We start from the raw sequence: 16797 nt of genomic DNA, 5'->3' as shown, positions 1-16797 counted from the left end.
AACTAAAAGATCTGTTGGAGACAACTAAGCAACCTATTATTTAGATCAACTGTTACTATGTGGGAGGTGAGAGATTATAGATTACTCTTGAAAGGAGTATCAGAATTTCAGAGACTGCAGCTTTTTATGTTAAATTCAGCCTTTTAAATATCTACATATATGGTCTTTCACTTAAAAAAATGTTAAGATTTAGAGAAAATTGTGAGATTCAAGTTTCTGGGGTTTTTTTAAGGTAAGTGTTACTAAGGAAGAGCATTTTCAAAATGATCTGCATAAGACAAAAATCATCTTCTCATATCACATTAATTACATTAAATACAGCAACACTGACTAGTACAAACCCAAAACAAATGAATACATCAACTACCCCTTTTTCATCAAAATAGGTATTATAGTCAGTCATTTAGTAAAGAAAAATGCAGAAATTGTCTTCACTTTCAATTGCCATAGATATACTGACCATATGAAGTCATTCCATCCATAGAACTCTTCCCATTACCAGAGGAGATGACAGGGATGCCATCCTGAAGAAGCGCAGCAAGATCTCTGTACCCTTCATGAAGTAGTGCATTATAGAAAGATCTATATGAATTATTATCTTTTGTAAGAAGAATATTTATTAGCATAGCTGCTCGCTCCTTCTGGGTATTCTAGAACAAACATTAAAAAAAAGATATTATACAAAACTAAAAGAGCTTATAAATCACAGGTAATCTACCACCCTGTATCTATTATTCTAGAATTAGGCCTCAATTTCAGCCAAGCCCTTAACTCATGAACCACATTAATAACTGCATGCTAAGCATATGCTTGAAGAATCTGCCGAATCTGGGAATCATGTATATTGAAACAAATATGCAGAAAAAGGATGCTAAAACAGTGAGCAGTCACGGAAGAGCAAAAACAGTGAAAGACGATTCTACTCTACCTGTTGTTTCACTTTTTCTTCCTCCTGTAATGTCAGTACTTGGTCAGCAATCATGTGATCCATAATATATGAGGTCTTAATGTCTTTTTCCAATGCGTGGCGATTCAGAAGCAAGTAATTTCTACTCTTCACATCCATGTTTCTTCAGTGTGGGAAAGAAGCAACAGCCAAGCTGGAACCAAACAAATTAAACATACAAAGAAAACAGTTTTAAAACTATCTTGAGATGTTGATTTAAAAAAGGCAGAAAAAGTAGCAGAGCCACTAGACTGGAAAATATAGCGAGTCTTTGGACAAGCTCATACTACAAACTGCAGAAAGCTGAAATATTCAGTTGTTTTTCACTTCCTGTCTTGATTCAACAATAGTATGAAAATCTTTTTATGAATTCTATCATATTGCTTATAATTCACTAATTCAGCTTGGCTGGACAGTATGAAAGCATGTTAAAGTTTTAATAGTTCGCAAGCTACTGTGAATATGAAGTGTTCTTGAAATATTATTTAGATCCCATATGTTATAAGTTTGAATAAAAATGTCCAGTTGAGTATTATTGTATTTAATCTAACTACAATATTTCTCTGAGAAGCACAAGGTAAGGTCCCAATAGATTCAGGCAGTAAGTTAAGAATCTTCACTTTCCAGCACTATAAAAGAACCTATTCAAAACAGTGAGGTGGAAGTACAGTCTGGAATTTTTAAGTGTAAAATCTTTCAGCATACAGCACAAAAGAAACTAAATACTTTGTGGATTTGGGTTTAAAATACTTTAAGATGAAAGCATCATGCATCTTTCTTCTTCTTAGTAGCACATAAAGTAGGAATAAAACATTTCATTCTTTAGCAATTAGATTCATAGTGAAAAGCTCATGCTCATTAAGTGAATGAAATTTTTATTGGAAAAAGGTAAGTACTGCTAATTTCTGCAAAAGAAAGCACTAATATAAGTCCTGTTCCAAGTCGGTATGAAGTCATTTTGATGAAAACTTGCAGAACTAAAGTATCCTAATCTGTGCAAGCTTCTTGTACATTAGGATCTTGCCAGATATTACTGTAAAAGATATTTCTTATCTCCCCCTGCATCCCTCAAATTTTTAAAATTGTTGGGTCATGTAATTAGGAGAACAGGATAAAAAAGAAGAGGGGGTTTATGGCTGACAGCACTGGGCAAGAACTACAGAAGAAAATAAGCTCCCTGCGTAACAAATTCCACAAGATGCAATACAAGATAAAAACAAGAAAAAGTGAAAGCTGTTTTCTGTCACCTAGAGGTTTTCCAACACTGGCCCACTGCCAGCGAAAGTCCCCAAAAGGTCTCTTCAATCGAACTCTCGATTTTCATCGAGAATTACAGGGTTAAGAAGATGCTTCAGACGCTTTTTGGGCACCACGCAGCAAGGACGCGAGGAAAGGGCTCCCGCTACTCCCAGTCGAAAGGTCTCCAGGCCAAAATGCCCCGATCGACACGCACAAAAACATAAAAACAAAGGACGCCACGAGCACGGGTCGCGAACACGCGCGGCGTTACCTCGCATCCAGACGAGGCGTTCAGGATTCCCAACCGGAGCCGCTGCCACCAGCGCGCCCCTTCCCGCCGCGGGGCGATCCGAACCGAAACAAATTACTCTCGTCACCGACAACCCCGCCGCCAGACCCGCCCGAGGCCGCCGGGCCTCGGCCGCCGCCTCCTCCGCCGCCGCCTCCTCCGCCGCCGCCGCGGGCCCGGCCCCGGGGCCCGCAGGCAGCTCCCCCCGCGGCCCGAGCGGGCCCCGCGCCGTTAAGCCGCTTCCCGGCCGGCAGCGCGCGGAGCCGTTAGGAGCCGCCGGCAACAGGCTCCCGCCTCGCCCTGAGGAGGAGCCACCGCCGCGCCGCGTCGGGAAGGAGCCGTCCCGCGAGCGCTTCCTCCTTCCGGGCCTGCGGAGGGGGAAGAAGCGCCGAGCCAAGCCGCGCCGGCCCCCGAGGGCGGCGGGCCGCCCTGCTGCCCGGGGCCGCTCCCGCCCGGCTGCCCGCCCCCCGCCCGCCCGGCTAAGGCGGCGCCGGCGCAGAGCCGCCGCTCAGCGGGGCGGGCGCGCGGGGAGCGGGCACGCGCCTGACGTGGCGCGCCGCGGGCCGAGGGAGCGCCAACGGCTGCCAACGGCTGCCAGGGGCCACGCGTGGGGCGGGCGGTGGCGCCGGCCCGTGCAAGAGGTCGGGGGCCGGGAGGCTGCGAGGTGTGCGGGCGCGTGAAGGAAGCGGCCCCGCGGAGGAAGCGGCCCCGCGGAGGGGGCGTCGGGCTGCGGAGGCGGGGGGGAGGCTGTCCCACGGCGGGGGCTGTGGGGTAGTCTTTTGGGGGACTGCCAGTTTTTTGGTGAACAAGAGGAGTTGTTCGGGTTTGGATTCAGTTTTTCTTTCTTTCTTTCTTTCTTTCTTTTTTTTTAATCCTACAAACAAAGAAGACTTTTCCCTGTAGTGTTACTCACAAACAGCTCTAGGCGTCGTACTCTTTTTGACAGGTTCAGATTTTAAACAGCGCCTTTTGCCCATGCTTGCAACTGCGTAAGTATCTCTTAATAATTTATATTTTAAATATTTATATTTTGACATGTAATTAAGCTGCATCACTGCAAAGTGATCCAGAAAGAATCATGATATTTTTGTGTCAGATTATCTTAAACCCAAATCCACAAAGTTTCTTTTGTGCTGTATGCTGGAAGATTTTACGCTTAAAAATTCCAGACTGTACTTTCACCTCACTGTTTTGAATAGGTGCTTTTATAGCCTTGGAAAGTGGAGATTCTTAACTTACTGCCTGAATCTATTGGGACCTTACCTTTAGCAGAGAGGAAGTGATAGCTTTTCTTCTATACGTGTTATTTCATTCATCTTAATATTTTTGTATTACTGGTTTTATACAAAAGCATTAAAACAGAATTATTTCAAATTTAAGTCTTGATTTGCAGTCCCATTTTTTAAAATTATAACATCCAGTTTTCCTCTTAAGTGTGCAGTAGGCAATAATTAAAGAAATCTACAAGCAGGATGGTGATATTGATTGTCACCTCGGTGATATCAGCAACAAGTATAAAAAATGAAATATTGCTCATTTCTTTAATTTCTTGTAATCCTAAGTATATCTCAAGAATGGCTTATTTCAGTACAGGTAGCTGAAATATTTCTGGAAAGGTGAAATTAGTTTACCTGAAGAATTAGACAGTTCACTCTGGGAAAATGTGAAAGCAGAAGCCATAGAGTATAAAAACTAAAGTTTTCACAAGAAGTGTTACAAAAGTGTGACACTTTTAAAGAATCACACAACTAGAAAACATAGTAAATATCAAAAGAAACATTTTGGGGAGATGTTTGTGTCATTAAAGGGGGGAAGTTTATATCTGGGAAACAAGAAATTAGTTGTGAAGGCTTTTTGTTTGTTTTGTTTTGTGTTGGGTACTTTTTGCTAGCTCTCTTTTTTGCTTCTGCTTCTTAAGGGCACAAAATGTTTGAGGTTAAGCAGAGGAAAAGAGGTATTTCTTCTTCCAAGCCCAACGAGGATTCACAAAAGGCTGAGAAGGACAGTAATCATGGGAAGCTGCTAAATCCCAGGATCAGTAATAATCAGAGTTTCTCTTGGATAGACTCACGGACAGCCTTTAGCCTAGTTTCCCTTGCCATTTGCCTGGTGCTGACCTGGTAGGTAATCCTCGGTGGTGGGTTTCATTATGTTCTTTTGTGTTCTATGTTATGTTTAGTCATGGACGATATGATTAGTTATGTTTGAATATAGTATTTAGGTTAAAAGCCTAAGTACTAGGAACATATTAAAGCTCGAAAGGGTCAAGAAAAGAACAGTGACAAGAACTGCGGAAACCCTGTCATACAGTGATGAGTTGTAGGAGCTTGACCTGTATTGTCTTACTGAAAGCTTAACAGATGCTTGTTCATGAATTTTGAATACCTGCTTGAGAGACTACATCTAATTGTGAAGAGCAACTTAATATGACAAAAAGTACAAGGCTCAGTGGGCAGGGAGCAAATAAATCACCAGAAAAGTGAAGTACAGTTTTATGTAAATACTTTACTCAGCAATGTGGCAAATTACTCATCAAGTAGAGTCTTCAACTAAAGATCAAATATCCTTGTAAAAGATGTTCTAGAAGATCTTAGTGTCATCAGTATTTTAGTTCAATTAGAAGCTATGAGCTTCATGTGGAAATGATATGATGAAATTCTCAGAATTCTACTGCAAGAAATGAGACCAGGGCAAAATTTTTACTTGTTTCAGTTTCATCTAGCTTTCTTTATATAAATTTTTGAGAAATAGAATGTCATAGTAGAATAAAATAATTTGTAATAACTCTGCTTAAACTATTTTACAAATCTATTTAAATTTGTTTTGCATCTATTTGTAGATAGCATTTTAGCTTTTATTGCGTAGCTTAATCTGTACAGTCTGTATCATAGATCTTTTTAAACTTACTTTAGTTACAGAATTGCAGAGTAGTTGAGGTTGGAAGGGACCTCTGGAGATCATCTTGTCCAACCTCCCTGCTCAAGCAGGGTCACCTAGAGCACGTTAGACAGGATCGCATCCAGATGGGTTTTGAATATCTCCAGAGGAGACTCTACAGCCTCCCTGGGCAACCTGTTCCACTGCTCTGAATAACTGATATGCAATTAAACAAACAAAAACAACTATCAAATTACAAAAACAAAGTATTTTAAATAGACTGTGTTCTAGATACATTTGCTCTCATCTGAGAGGATCTCTGAGTAGTCTGCATCTACATAGACTATTCCTGGGCAGTCTACCTAATCTACAGTATACCTTGTTTTGGGATTGATAAACATCCAGCAAATTAAATTGTTTGCTCGATTGTCTCATATCCTTTGTAACTGGACAAAATGCTGACAATTCAAGGTAGCGGTAAGCAAATATTACAAATATATAAATTGCAGGATTGAGATCTCCACTAGCTATATCTGTTCACAAAACTAGGATTGTCATAACAACAGCTATTCAAGTTTTCCTACAACACACCATAGGTTCTTAGATTGTTACAGTTAAACAAAATTTGAGCTAACCAGCTTTTCTAAATCTGAAGTTCCTCTGTGTGATTTTGTGATGCCTTGCAAGAGTCTAAATTGGTTTAATTGTATTTTATATCCAACAGTTAAATAGTATTTTTTCAGTAAAATACCTTACTTGTGAGGCAATGTGTTATAAGCATTTAATGGCCTACCAGTATAAGTAGTATAGTTATTTTTACTGTTTGATAGGCATGTTATGTAAAATGAGGCACACTTTCTATTTTTTTTTTATTTTTCTACTTCTATTGGAAGCTGATAAATCCAATAAATTTCATTAAACCCTGTGTTTTCCTCTCATATATTGATCTAGTAGATTTTGTGAACAAAATCCTGCATTAACAGATCTGTGTGAAATCAAGTCTTATAATACTTAATATATTTCAATTACATAATATATTTATTATGTATTCGTCTGAAATTTGCAGGTTCCTATTTCAGCAGTCAAGTCAATTTGCTAATATGGAGAAAAAGTATAGTTTCTTACAGCAAGAAGCTGAAAAGTTTCTGGACATGGAAAATAAAGTTAACTTAATTTCTGAAAAGGTAATCATTAACATCTTAACTGGATAATCTCAGAACATTTGCCAGTGTGTTATTTCATTGTCATTTAGTCAAATGTAACTGACTGTTTAGATAAATATTTATAATGTGTTCTACTTGTCTGTGAGTTGGCCATGTATGAGCATTTCATTGAAACATTTGTGAAGACAGTACAGGAAATTGGGTCTGACTTTTGATATGTTACAGTTTTATTTATTGATTTGCCACTGAAGCTTGGTCAAGTCAGTTTCATTTTCTTTAAAGACATAGAGCACTGACAAAATGGAGATAAATATAATTATCTACTTTTATAAAGTGCTTAGACAAAGAATGCTGTGAAGCACTATGTATTATACTGCAGTGGGACAACTAATATGGAAAGTTTAGAGGCTGTGCTGCTTAGAATTAGTTATTTAAACACTTGTTTATTGTGTTTGTAGAGCGTCAGCCTTACTGAAAAGCATCAATGAGAAAATGGTAGTTCTGGTGAAAATAGCGGCAAAACTCTTACTGACTATCAGAACCTTCACCTTGCAATTTAGAGCTGAACGTATGGCCTTGATTATTATTATGTTTTTACTCACCATTATTGCTGTTCTTAGGACTGTAAATACTTCATTTTTAGCAAGTGTTTAATTAAAAAAGACTCTGATTTATTAGGAATCAGATTTGTCTTAATTTTATCAATGTGACTCTGTCAATTCACACAGTTGTTTGTGGGTGTTAGTGTGGTCATTATATCCCAGTATATTTTGCAGACACTAGATTATTTAAAATAATTTATGCACAAATCTTATTATGCCATTACTGTTCTGTGTATAATTCAAATATACATTGATTTGAAGAAAACTTACAAGCATTTTTATATCATGATCAGTTTGAGTAATATGAAAGACCTATCAAACCAGTAGCTATTTTTTTCCCTGCTATTTTATTTTCCTTTCTGTGTGTCAGGTTAGCAAGTAGAAAACTTAGGTTGGCTGCAGAAGTATCCCTGTATCTTACAGATAATGATGGGAGTACAGCATGGCATACACTAATAATGTTATTTTAGCACTGATCTCATAATGTTGTCATTTGTATGTGATATAATTTGGATATTTATATACTACACTTTAGACTACTTAAATCCTGTGAAACATTTTGCAATATGATGTTTTACCAAAAAAATCGCTGAGGAAAATAAGAAATTGACAACAAAGAAAATGGCAACAGACACAGACATAGAAAGACAACAATAAACATACTCTTTTCTCTTGGGACTCTTGCATGCTAGATTACTCGGCAACAGTATTTTAAAGATGAACTGTGAAAATGGATTGTATTATTAGGAAGTCTGTAACAAGTGAAGTGGCATCTAAGGGACTGAGTCTTGCAATTCATCTTTACCTTCAACTAAATAAATGCAAATGATCTCTAGTCTTACTCTCATTAAGTAGACATGGATGTTGTTTTGTGTTACAAATGCAGCTTGAGTCTTCTGAAAGTATCCTACGTGAAGCTACCTTCTCCATTTCTGTGGTGACTGAGTTTGAGCAGGAAATACCTTCTCTTCGTAACATCATACATGATATTCAGAACAGTGAACAAACTTTCTCTATAAAGATGCAGAGCATTAATGAGAAGTTCCAAAATATTACAGATTCCTGGAGAAGAAGCTTGGATGAAATGAACACAAACACTAGTGGTTTAAAATCTGAAGCAAAATTCATACATTCAGAAGTTACTTCCCAAATTAATGAAGCTGACCAGAGAATTAAATCCCTTTCTGAAAGATTAAAAGATTCAGAAGACAGTACAGCTAGAAATATTAGAACTGTAAAAAGGCAAGAAGATGATGAGTTCTCTAGAGTTGAACAGCAGTTGGATTTGCATACAAAGGCAGTTGAAAAACTAGAAGAAGAACAGAATAGCCTGTTAGCCAAAGATACAGACCTGAAACAGAAGTTTAAAGACTATGAACCCAAAATTGAGGAGTGCAAGAGCCATTTGCCAACAATTGAAAATGCTATTCACTCCATCCTTAGATTGTCAAGTGAATTGCTAAGTATGGAGAAAAAGATAGAGGACTTGACAACACAGCTATATACTATGGAAAATGATATGTTGAAAACTGTCTCTCATACAATGGAGATGCAAAAGGTTCTTGAAGGCATGAAGTATGATGACAACATACTGAAACTTCAAAATAAAGTAGTGGTTTTAGAAGAAGTACTACCTGACATAGAAGTATCTTCAAATACAAAAGAAATCACTATTGAAGACCATAACTTAGAAAATGATTAGAGTGAGGATAATATGTTAATTTGGACTCAGGGTTTTCACTGATGGAAAAACACTTTAATCAGTATAGACAATGTTTATAATAAGTAATAATCAAGAGGGCTGGCTATCATACATTAAGGATAGCTGAATATTATCATCAGTTTCAGTGGGCAATGGATCAGACTTAAATGAAAATTTGTAATAGAGAGGATAGAGAGCAAGATAGACCAACTTGGACGAGGCAAGATTTTTTTTAAAAGAAATAAGGATTATTTTCAACATACTGAAAGTTCATTTTTATTAAAATGGATTTTGAAGCAAAGTATTTAGATAAGAAATAAAAATTAGAATCAGATTGAGAATTTTAGTTAATTTTCCCTGGCTTTTATATTGTTATGTTTTATTGTTCTATTCCATGGACTTGTAGCACCATGAATAATTAAGTACTTATCTCTAAGCAGATATACATTGTAGATTGCTTTTAATGTATTATATACCAAATATTTGTTTGTGTTTACAGTACATACTTTTTAGTGTCAGAATTATTAGTGGAACCTCCATATTTTATTATGCGGTAGTGCATTTCTAACAGCTTATGCTGAAGTTTAGCTACAACAGCATTGTACAACAGAAAGTGCTACCAAAATACCCCTTACTGATAACCCTTTCTTGTAACTTATATTTATGAATGAGGAGTTACATAGCAGCTGGTATTATCTTGCATTTTTTGACCCTATGCAAATGACCTCATAACAGCACACTTTTGCCATTCCCTTCCTAAAATCACTGTCATTTTGGTCCTCAGACCATGTATGGACTGAAGTTCTTACTAACAGATATTCCTGTTAGTGTTCTTCCATTGTTTCATTTGCATTTGGTGGGATCAGTCACTTTATTAGATCTTCTGTACAATTAGAAACAAGTTTTAACCTTCTGTTCTGTGGGATGTTCTCTGTTAGGCGTTCCCCAACATGTGTGGTATTACTTTGCATTCCAAACTGAAAAAAAAAAAATGTTAACGGTGTCCTCTAACATTTCCCAAACTTTGTTCAACTAATAATTGTAAAAGCAATTAGTGGAAGCTCTTGAGTCATATACTTTCACTGTTAAAAAAAAACATAGTTTATTCACAGATCTACTTACACCAGAAATAATACTACATAACAGGCCTTCAATCTATAGCTGTACATTGAAATTTGGATCTCAAGACTGTGTCTACAGATTTACATCTTGATTATTTCCAATTTCTCATTTCTGAATTCAGAAAAATAAATTGGTTGGTAGATAGTATGAACTCCTTGTGAATTAGTTAGGTCTGAATTAAATTAATTTTTTGTATATTCATTTATCTAGAACTCTATTGAAATCTTCATTAAAGAGTTAACAGTGCAAATTTATTAACTTTCAGCAGCGAAGTGGCTGTTTCATAGTAATGAAGGTTAGAAGGGTTTTTTATTGGTCAATAGGGAAATTACTGACAAGGAACCATTTTAATGAAGATACATCTTGAGCTGTGAAACGCCTATTCGTTAAGTACATGTGCTTCAGTTCTTTAGCAAATAAGCATTGTTATTTTTCTGCTTACCCCATCAGTTTGGTGATTACATTTTATTATGTTTTAAGGGGAACATAATTTAAAATAGTGTTAAAGTACTGAGGATGGCCTTAATGGTTTTTTTGTGGGACACAGAGACACATTAATACAGCAGGTGCAGTACTGAATAAAGAATCTGTAGTGAATCCAATTAGGATAAAAGCACAGTAACAAAATTTCTCTAAGAGAGTCTCATAAAAAAACTTTATATGATCTAGATGATGTAATGATCTGTTTAAATAGACTAATAGTCTGAGTCTTCAAGTATTGTATTGTTACCAGAATAAAAAATCATTTGCTAGAGAGAAAAGTACTATGGCACCTATGCTAATCATATATCTGGTTGCAGCCTCCACGTATATAAATCTTTAAAATTCTGAAAATCAAAAAATTAAACATTTAATATTCTGGAATGTATATTTGAAGATGGCACCTGCTCCTCTATTCCCTAACGCTTGTATTTCATCTCCATTTCAGATTTATCTTTCTCTAGTCTGTTCTATAATTTCCAATCTTTGCTGCTTTGAAATTAAATTTAACAATAACTATCAGAGCCACCTTAGTTAATCAATGGGTGTTACCATCATGAAGAATCAGCATAATCCCAAACATTTCATTCTTCATTACTGAAGAACTAAGTGATAATCTCGATGATGATGAAGTCCATCAACATGTCTGTACTGTATTTCCTCTTACAAGGTGGGAATAAGAGAAAACAATTATTTTCCTTTCTTCCTCTTACTTGAAAACCAAAGTGAAATCATTAAAAACCCCAAAAGTGAACTAGCAAACCTGACATTCAACCAAAAATCCAACAGTAGCATTGTTATCCATCATTAACCTAGTTTTTATAGCTGTATTGTATTTATGGCTATTTAAGTAGTGTTTTTTTCTGTTTTACTGAGTTTTGCTGACTATTTAAACAAAGGGGAAACATGTCTTCTTTAATTCTTAAATTCCAAAGTATAATTCTTTTTCTTTTCATCTGTGAATGTATTGTTCAGAATGATTACTGAAATAAAACACCTGAGTTAATTATGGTCTGCAAGCTTATGATAAAAGAACTCTAAAGTAGGTGTCTTTCTGAAATGTTTCTAAATGTGTCTTTCTGTAGCAGACAGGTTAAAGGCTTAACATAAAAATTTCTTAAAATCAGAAAAAAATTGGATTTGATGACTTACGTTCTGACAGGTCATATGGTATCCTGTAATTTTTGTTAAAACAGAAAAAGTAGTAACATTTGAATTTGTTACAAATGCTGAAAGAAAAAAATGAAATGTTTGATTGTGTTGCAGAAAGTTATTTCCTAAAGACAAGGTTTGATCTCAATTTCAGATTAGTAAAATATTTCATTAGACTGTGACTTCAATTTTGAGGCAAGTAGAACAATTAGGAATCTTGTCAAATATTTTTATTTGTATCTCTCTAGTGTGCAAAGACTTGGAACTTAATGGAACAGCTGGAAGATCTTCAAATAATTTCTTACATTAAACAACTACAGGAAGATCTATATACTGTGAAAACATGGTCTAGCAGCCTAATTAAAAAAAAAGAAGAACTGCAGAAGAATTTAACAACCCTTTTTCATGCAGTTAAAAGTATTGAACAGAATACAGCTTCTGTAGCAAAAAATATAACTTTGAAGATTGTGACAGTAAAAACTGACATAAGGCGCATTTCAGGCCTAGTTTCAGATATGACTGCTTTGACAGAATCTTTACAAGCACTAGAAGATAAAGTAGAGAAAGGTGAAAAAAAGACAGTAGAAAACATAGGTGACCTGCTTACCAGTAGCATTGACCGAAGTACAAAACTACAAAGCTTGGCATCCAATAATGAAAGAAAAATTGAGCAAATTAAGACAGCATTATCAGAGTTAAGGAGTGATTTTAACAAACATTCAGATAGACTTTTGAATCTTGAAGGTGACAGAGCAAAGGTTCTGAAGACAGTTACATTTGCAAATGATTTAAAACCCAGAATGTACAATCTAAAGAAGGATTTTGCTGTCTTGGAACCTTTGATAAATGAACTTACGCTGAGAATAGGAAGATTAGTTGAGGATTTATTACAACGGGAGAAAGAAATTGCTTTATTGAACGACCAACTGACCAATTTAACAAGAGTTCAAACTGAGATCAAAGATATGAAGGATGAAATAACCAAGATTTCAGACATGAATGGATCACTGTGAAATGGCAGTGCCAAAAGAACAGTAGTGTTTGAGGCGTGTTAACTTCATCATGCATAGTACGAAGAAGGAAGGCAGTATTTAAAGGCTTCGTTTAGAAGCATGCTGCAATCCAACTAGAAGCTTGTCCTCTCCACTTGAAGAGTACAGCAAAACTCATACTGATTTCAAGGAACAACAGTCAATCTATATGTCAGCAAAGAATGTGTATCTGTGCATGTGTGTGTCCTTCTGAAGGATGACAGGTGCTATATTTAATAAATTCCTTGTTTTGTACAATAAAACAGTGTTCAAGCATAAAATGTTGTTCTTAACTGTAGAGTTTTCCTTCACAAACAAAGCAAGACCCAAGACTGACAGATCTTCAGCTTTCATTTGCTGTTCTGAAGGAAGGAATAAAATTGTGGTCTCCAGATAGAGTTTAAACAAAAGTTCATAAATCTGCATTAACAATTTAATATTTGTCTCAATACATGAAACTATGATTTTTCTAAACTAGTTTCCTTTTTTAAAATCAATCTGTATTTAAAGAAGCAAATTCAAAGATGATCAGAAATACTGTTGATGCTCTTAAAGTTTGTTCAGCATTTGGATGGAATAATTTGTAAAAATTTTTCATGAATTTCTGTGAATTGTAATCATAACAATGCTGCACAGTGATATGTCTATAAAGCACAGAATGGTGTTTATGGGTGAGCATTCTCTGAAAGACCTACTAACACTATTGATGACCTTCTCCCAGGGTCACTTTATTTGTTTGGGAATCCTAACAGTATTATTAATTCATTATTAGCTTGTAAAATAGTACAGTGAGCAGCAAAATTAGCTGCTTAGAAGTGTAAGTTAGTTCAGTATTAGTCCCTGTAGCAGAGTTTAAGGTATCATCTGAGATGCACATTTGAAAATATAGGAGGGCATAGACTGAACTGGCATGATATTATATTTAGCAGAGGAAAGGGGGAAATGCATTAAATCAGAATAGCAGTGACTATAAAAACAATTGGGAGCGATACAGCAATTAAGAAAACCCATAAAAACAAAATTGTGTCAAGAAGTATTAGCCTACAGTAAAGCTTTTATAACTTGTTAATTGCTTATTTAGTCATATCTAAACATCTTCCAGCTGATGGATTATTGATTAGATAGAAGATATAATTGTTCCTCGCTATTCTCATCCTCATCTTTTGGTCTTCTTTATGTTGCCGGTCTTCTGTACATTGCTTGCTTGCTTTCCTTTAGTCAGCCTTAAGTGCTTTGTTTCATCAAGCTTTTCTCTTTTTGCTATGGGCCCATTCCTATCTCCAATTTTCTTTTACACCCTTTCCAGTCTACCTGAGAAGGTAGAGCCTACAAGGATCAACCTGTCAAAAGACAAGTCATTCCAGAAAGCATTCGCAGATACCAGCTGCCAGCTAGTCCCTTTACAGTGTCCCTTTACTCTTTAACATGCAATTCTTAAGCCTCTGAAATTAACCTGCAGGCATCTGAAGGAGACAAAAATGAACAAACATCCAGAACAATCAGTCAGTGATATTGCTGCTATGGCATGGATTGTGTGTGATATCTGAAAATATATATACATTTCATGAGTTTGGTAGGGGTACATATTAGATGTATCTCATTTGTATGTTAAGACATATTCACTGAAACCACAACCTTTGGTTTCTCTGTGCAAGCTCATGTTAGTTCTGTCAAGGAGAGCACCTAGCCTAACAGACATGGCTTTCAGAAGAGAATTGATACAGTTGTGGGAGAAATCGATCCTAAGTGTTATTCATATTTTCATACTCCTCCAGTTTTATCGTTCGTAACATATTTGGGATAATGTGATGTTTTCTCACTAAAATAATTATATAGCTAACATTAAAATAAAAAGCATTTTCTGTCTAATTTTCCTAATATATATCTGTAGACATACATAGATAGATAGGTAGGTAGGTAGGTATTAATCAGAAAGAAACTGTAGTTTGGGGTGCTTTTTACTGTTCTGAAGCAAGAGGCCATCTTACCTCATGGATTGTCTTCTCTATGAATTAAACCATGCATATAGGAAGTTGCTGTTCCAACCTTTGGAGGGAAGCAGTCTAAAGGACAGCATTACAAAAAATTTTTATGTGATGCTAGAACACCTACTGAGAAACAGGATAAAAGTGCCCTGGCTTCCAACACCATGTTCCCAAAGTACTAGGCTTAGATCGTGTTTCCGAAGTTAGCGTAGATTCCTTGTCATGGGAAGCGGTGTTAATGAAATCCAGCACTGCATGACTGCTCAGTCAAAAGGGCAGTTATCTTCAGCTGAAGACATCATAATGGACTTGCACGAGAAAACATTCCTGAAGCCTTAGTTTTGCATTTTTCTCAGCTTAGCTTTTCCCAATTGCAAGTTGTGGTAACATGTAAAATACAATTTGTTATACATACAAGAAAGTTTCAGCCCAGAATTTTAACCTGTTTTGAACTAAGATGCAGTTTTATGATATGATGAGCCTCTTCTAAATGATAGCACTGGCACTCATTTGACTTTAGTTTCATTAATGCCTCGGCATGGACAAAGTCCCTTTCTTTCCCCCTTCCCTTATTTTTAGTAATGTTTTTGCACTGCTTCCAAATCCAAGTCACCATCCAAAGTTACAACAGTATGGATTTTGCCCAGGGAAAAATGACTATGGCCCACATGATCCAAGTAATCTGCTGGTAACTTCTACTATCAGCTTTGAATAAATCAGTTGTGGTCAATGGCTAGTGAAAATCTTGATAGCAGAGCTAGAAAAAACAGTTGAGCATTATTATTTTTGGTCCAAAATACATAAAATTTTTTGCATACAAATATATACTGTCTACAATAAAAAAATTTCTGTCAGAGAAGAATCAAACTGAAACCTTTGACTAAAATAAGGAACTGTGCAAACATCAGGACCAATTATGGAAAGATGAATGAAAATAATCTGAATGTATCATAATGATCTCAGATTTTTGACTAATGAAGATTAGTGAAGATTACTTATCTAAACAAAATCTTCACCTGCTTTTTAATCTACACAAGTGAAGAGAAGTGAAAAATATGCTCTGGCTGCACAGTTGATCAGAGAAGACTAGCGTAATAGGTCTCTGGATGAAAACAGCACATTCTGTCTCTCTCTTGGAGACAGTAACCAGAAAACAAGTAGCCAGGATAAACAAGATCTGTTTCATTTTCAAACTCCAAAATGAATCATCTTCAAATGCTGTCTTAGAACCCATCTATCTAAGAGCGAAAAGCTTCATAATACAAAGTCCTATTCATTATCTCTGTAAGAAATTAAATGGTTCCGAAACATTTTCCCCATACCTTACCTACCCTGTCTATCAAGGGGCATAGAGATCATCCTTCTTTCCCAGGAAGTTCAGGCCCCAAATATTATGATCCTTTTGGGAAACTTTGTTGCCACAAGCAAGTGAGAACTTTAAGTCACTGAGGCAAACTTTACTTGCCAATAAAACAAACAAAAAAAACCCTGGCTCCTACAAACATCCAAGTTTACACGCTGACTGTAACATCTTTAGAAATACAAGTGGTCAGTCATACTTTCATAACTACAGAGGTATTACAAATCTGTTTTGCCCTTCCAGTACCCACCTCCACCATACTAAAAAAAAGGGGGAGGGGGGAGAATTTTAAAGTAACTTTGTAATTACAATGGTCTAAGGATATATGCAAAGGTTGTTCTATAGGGGAAAAGATGAGGAAAAGGGTGAGGTATTTTTCATAAGTTTAGAGCAGCCTACTAACACCTTGCTTTAGTATAATCAGTGGTGGGGAATGTAAAAGGTCACTACAGCTACAACCTTTAGTTCACTTCTAGGGGTACTCAACAATGTTCTCTAGAAATTTACAAGTGATTGCGATATTAAAGTAATAATGAAAATTACAGCTATGCTACTTAAAACATAACATCCCATACAGTCTAACCTGTAATGATATTCAGGGTATCTTTAATTTAATATGTAGATTAGAACTAGCCAATTATATTCTAGTCAGCAATTCACAAGGGGGAAAATAAAACAGTAACACAGAGAAATAATTCTGACATGTTAAAATCTTATTTTAGACACTGGAACATCTGCTCAGCCAAGAAGTTTTTGTTAGCAGCATCCTTTTTCCATGCCACTTGAGCTATGAAAATTGTAACTGTAACAAAGCCATTTAACTATTAAACTCAGCTATCCAAGAGGTAC

At 36.3% G+C, this 16797-nt stretch overlaps 2 protein-coding genes across 10 annotated transcripts in view; one reads left to right on the top strand and one right to left on the bottom strand.

Annotated features, from left to right (window-relative positions):
* APAF1 (apoptotic peptidase activating factor 1) overlaps positions 1-2595 on the bottom strand; it is a 36817-nt gene extending 34222 nt beyond the window's left edge. For all 5 annotated transcript variants that reach the window (XM_062568366.1, XM_062568373.1, XM_062568390.1 and 2 more), the window contains exons 1-3: positions 2457-2595; positions 929-1100; positions 461-650 (exon numbers count right to left, since the gene is read on the bottom strand). In XM_062568366.1, coding sequence (XP_062424350.1) covers positions 461-650; positions 929-1066 — 328 coding nt within the window. In that variant the 5' untranslated portion in view covers positions 1067-1100; positions 2457-2595. The remainder of the gene's footprint in view (positions 1-460; positions 651-928; positions 1101-2456) is intronic.
* Positions 2596-3006: 411 nt separating this feature from the next.
* IKBIP (IKBKB interacting protein) lies at positions 3007-12884 on the top strand. 5 transcript variants are annotated; one of them, XM_062585745.1, is made up of 5 exons: positions 3007-3138; positions 3364-3463; positions 4393-4594; positions 6418-6535; positions 11821-12884. In XM_062585745.1, exons 3-5 carry the CDS (start codon positions 4401-4403, stop codon positions 12583-12585), a joined length of 1077 nt encoding a protein of 358 aa, XP_062441729.1. In that variant the 5' UTR covers positions 3007-3138; positions 3364-3463; positions 4393-4400; the 3' UTR covers positions 12586-12884. The 5 variants fall into 5 exon arrangements, with proteins under 5 accessions (XP_062441729.1, XP_062441704.1, XP_062441711.1 ...); XM_062585720.1 differs by lacking the exon at positions 11821-12884 and adding an exon at positions 8003-10158 and having other exon boundaries at positions 3007-3115; XM_062585727.1 differs by lacking the exon at positions 11821-12884 and adding an exon at positions 8003-10158 and having other exon boundaries at positions 3007-3115; positions 3361-3463.
* The last annotated feature ends 3913 nt before the right edge of the window (positions 12885-16797 follow it).

This window comes from Rhea pennata, chromosome 1, assembly GCF_028389875.1.
Source record: "Rhea pennata isolate bPtePen1 chromosome 1, bPtePen1.pri, whole genome shotgun sequence".
NCBI classification, from domain to species: Eukaryota; Metazoa; Chordata; class Aves; order Rheiformes; family Rheidae; genus Rhea; species Rhea pennata.
The sequence above is the reverse complement of the archived record's forward strand: the minus strand, read 5'-3'. Positions and strand labels throughout refer to the sequence as shown.

Coding starts and splice junctions, on each gene's coding strand:
- IKBIP (XM_062585720.1), top strand. CDS start 4,401: ATGTTTGAGGTTAAGCAGAGGAAAAGAGGTATTTCTTCTTCCAAGCCC. Junction 4,595..6,417: donor ATTTGCCTGGTGCTGACCTG/GTAGGTAATCCT, acceptor TGAAATTTGCAG/GTTCCTATTTCAGCAGTCAA. Junction 6,536..8,002: donor TTAACTTAATTTCTGAAAAG/GTAATCATTAAC, acceptor TTACAAATGCAG/CTTGAGTCTTCTGAAAGTAT.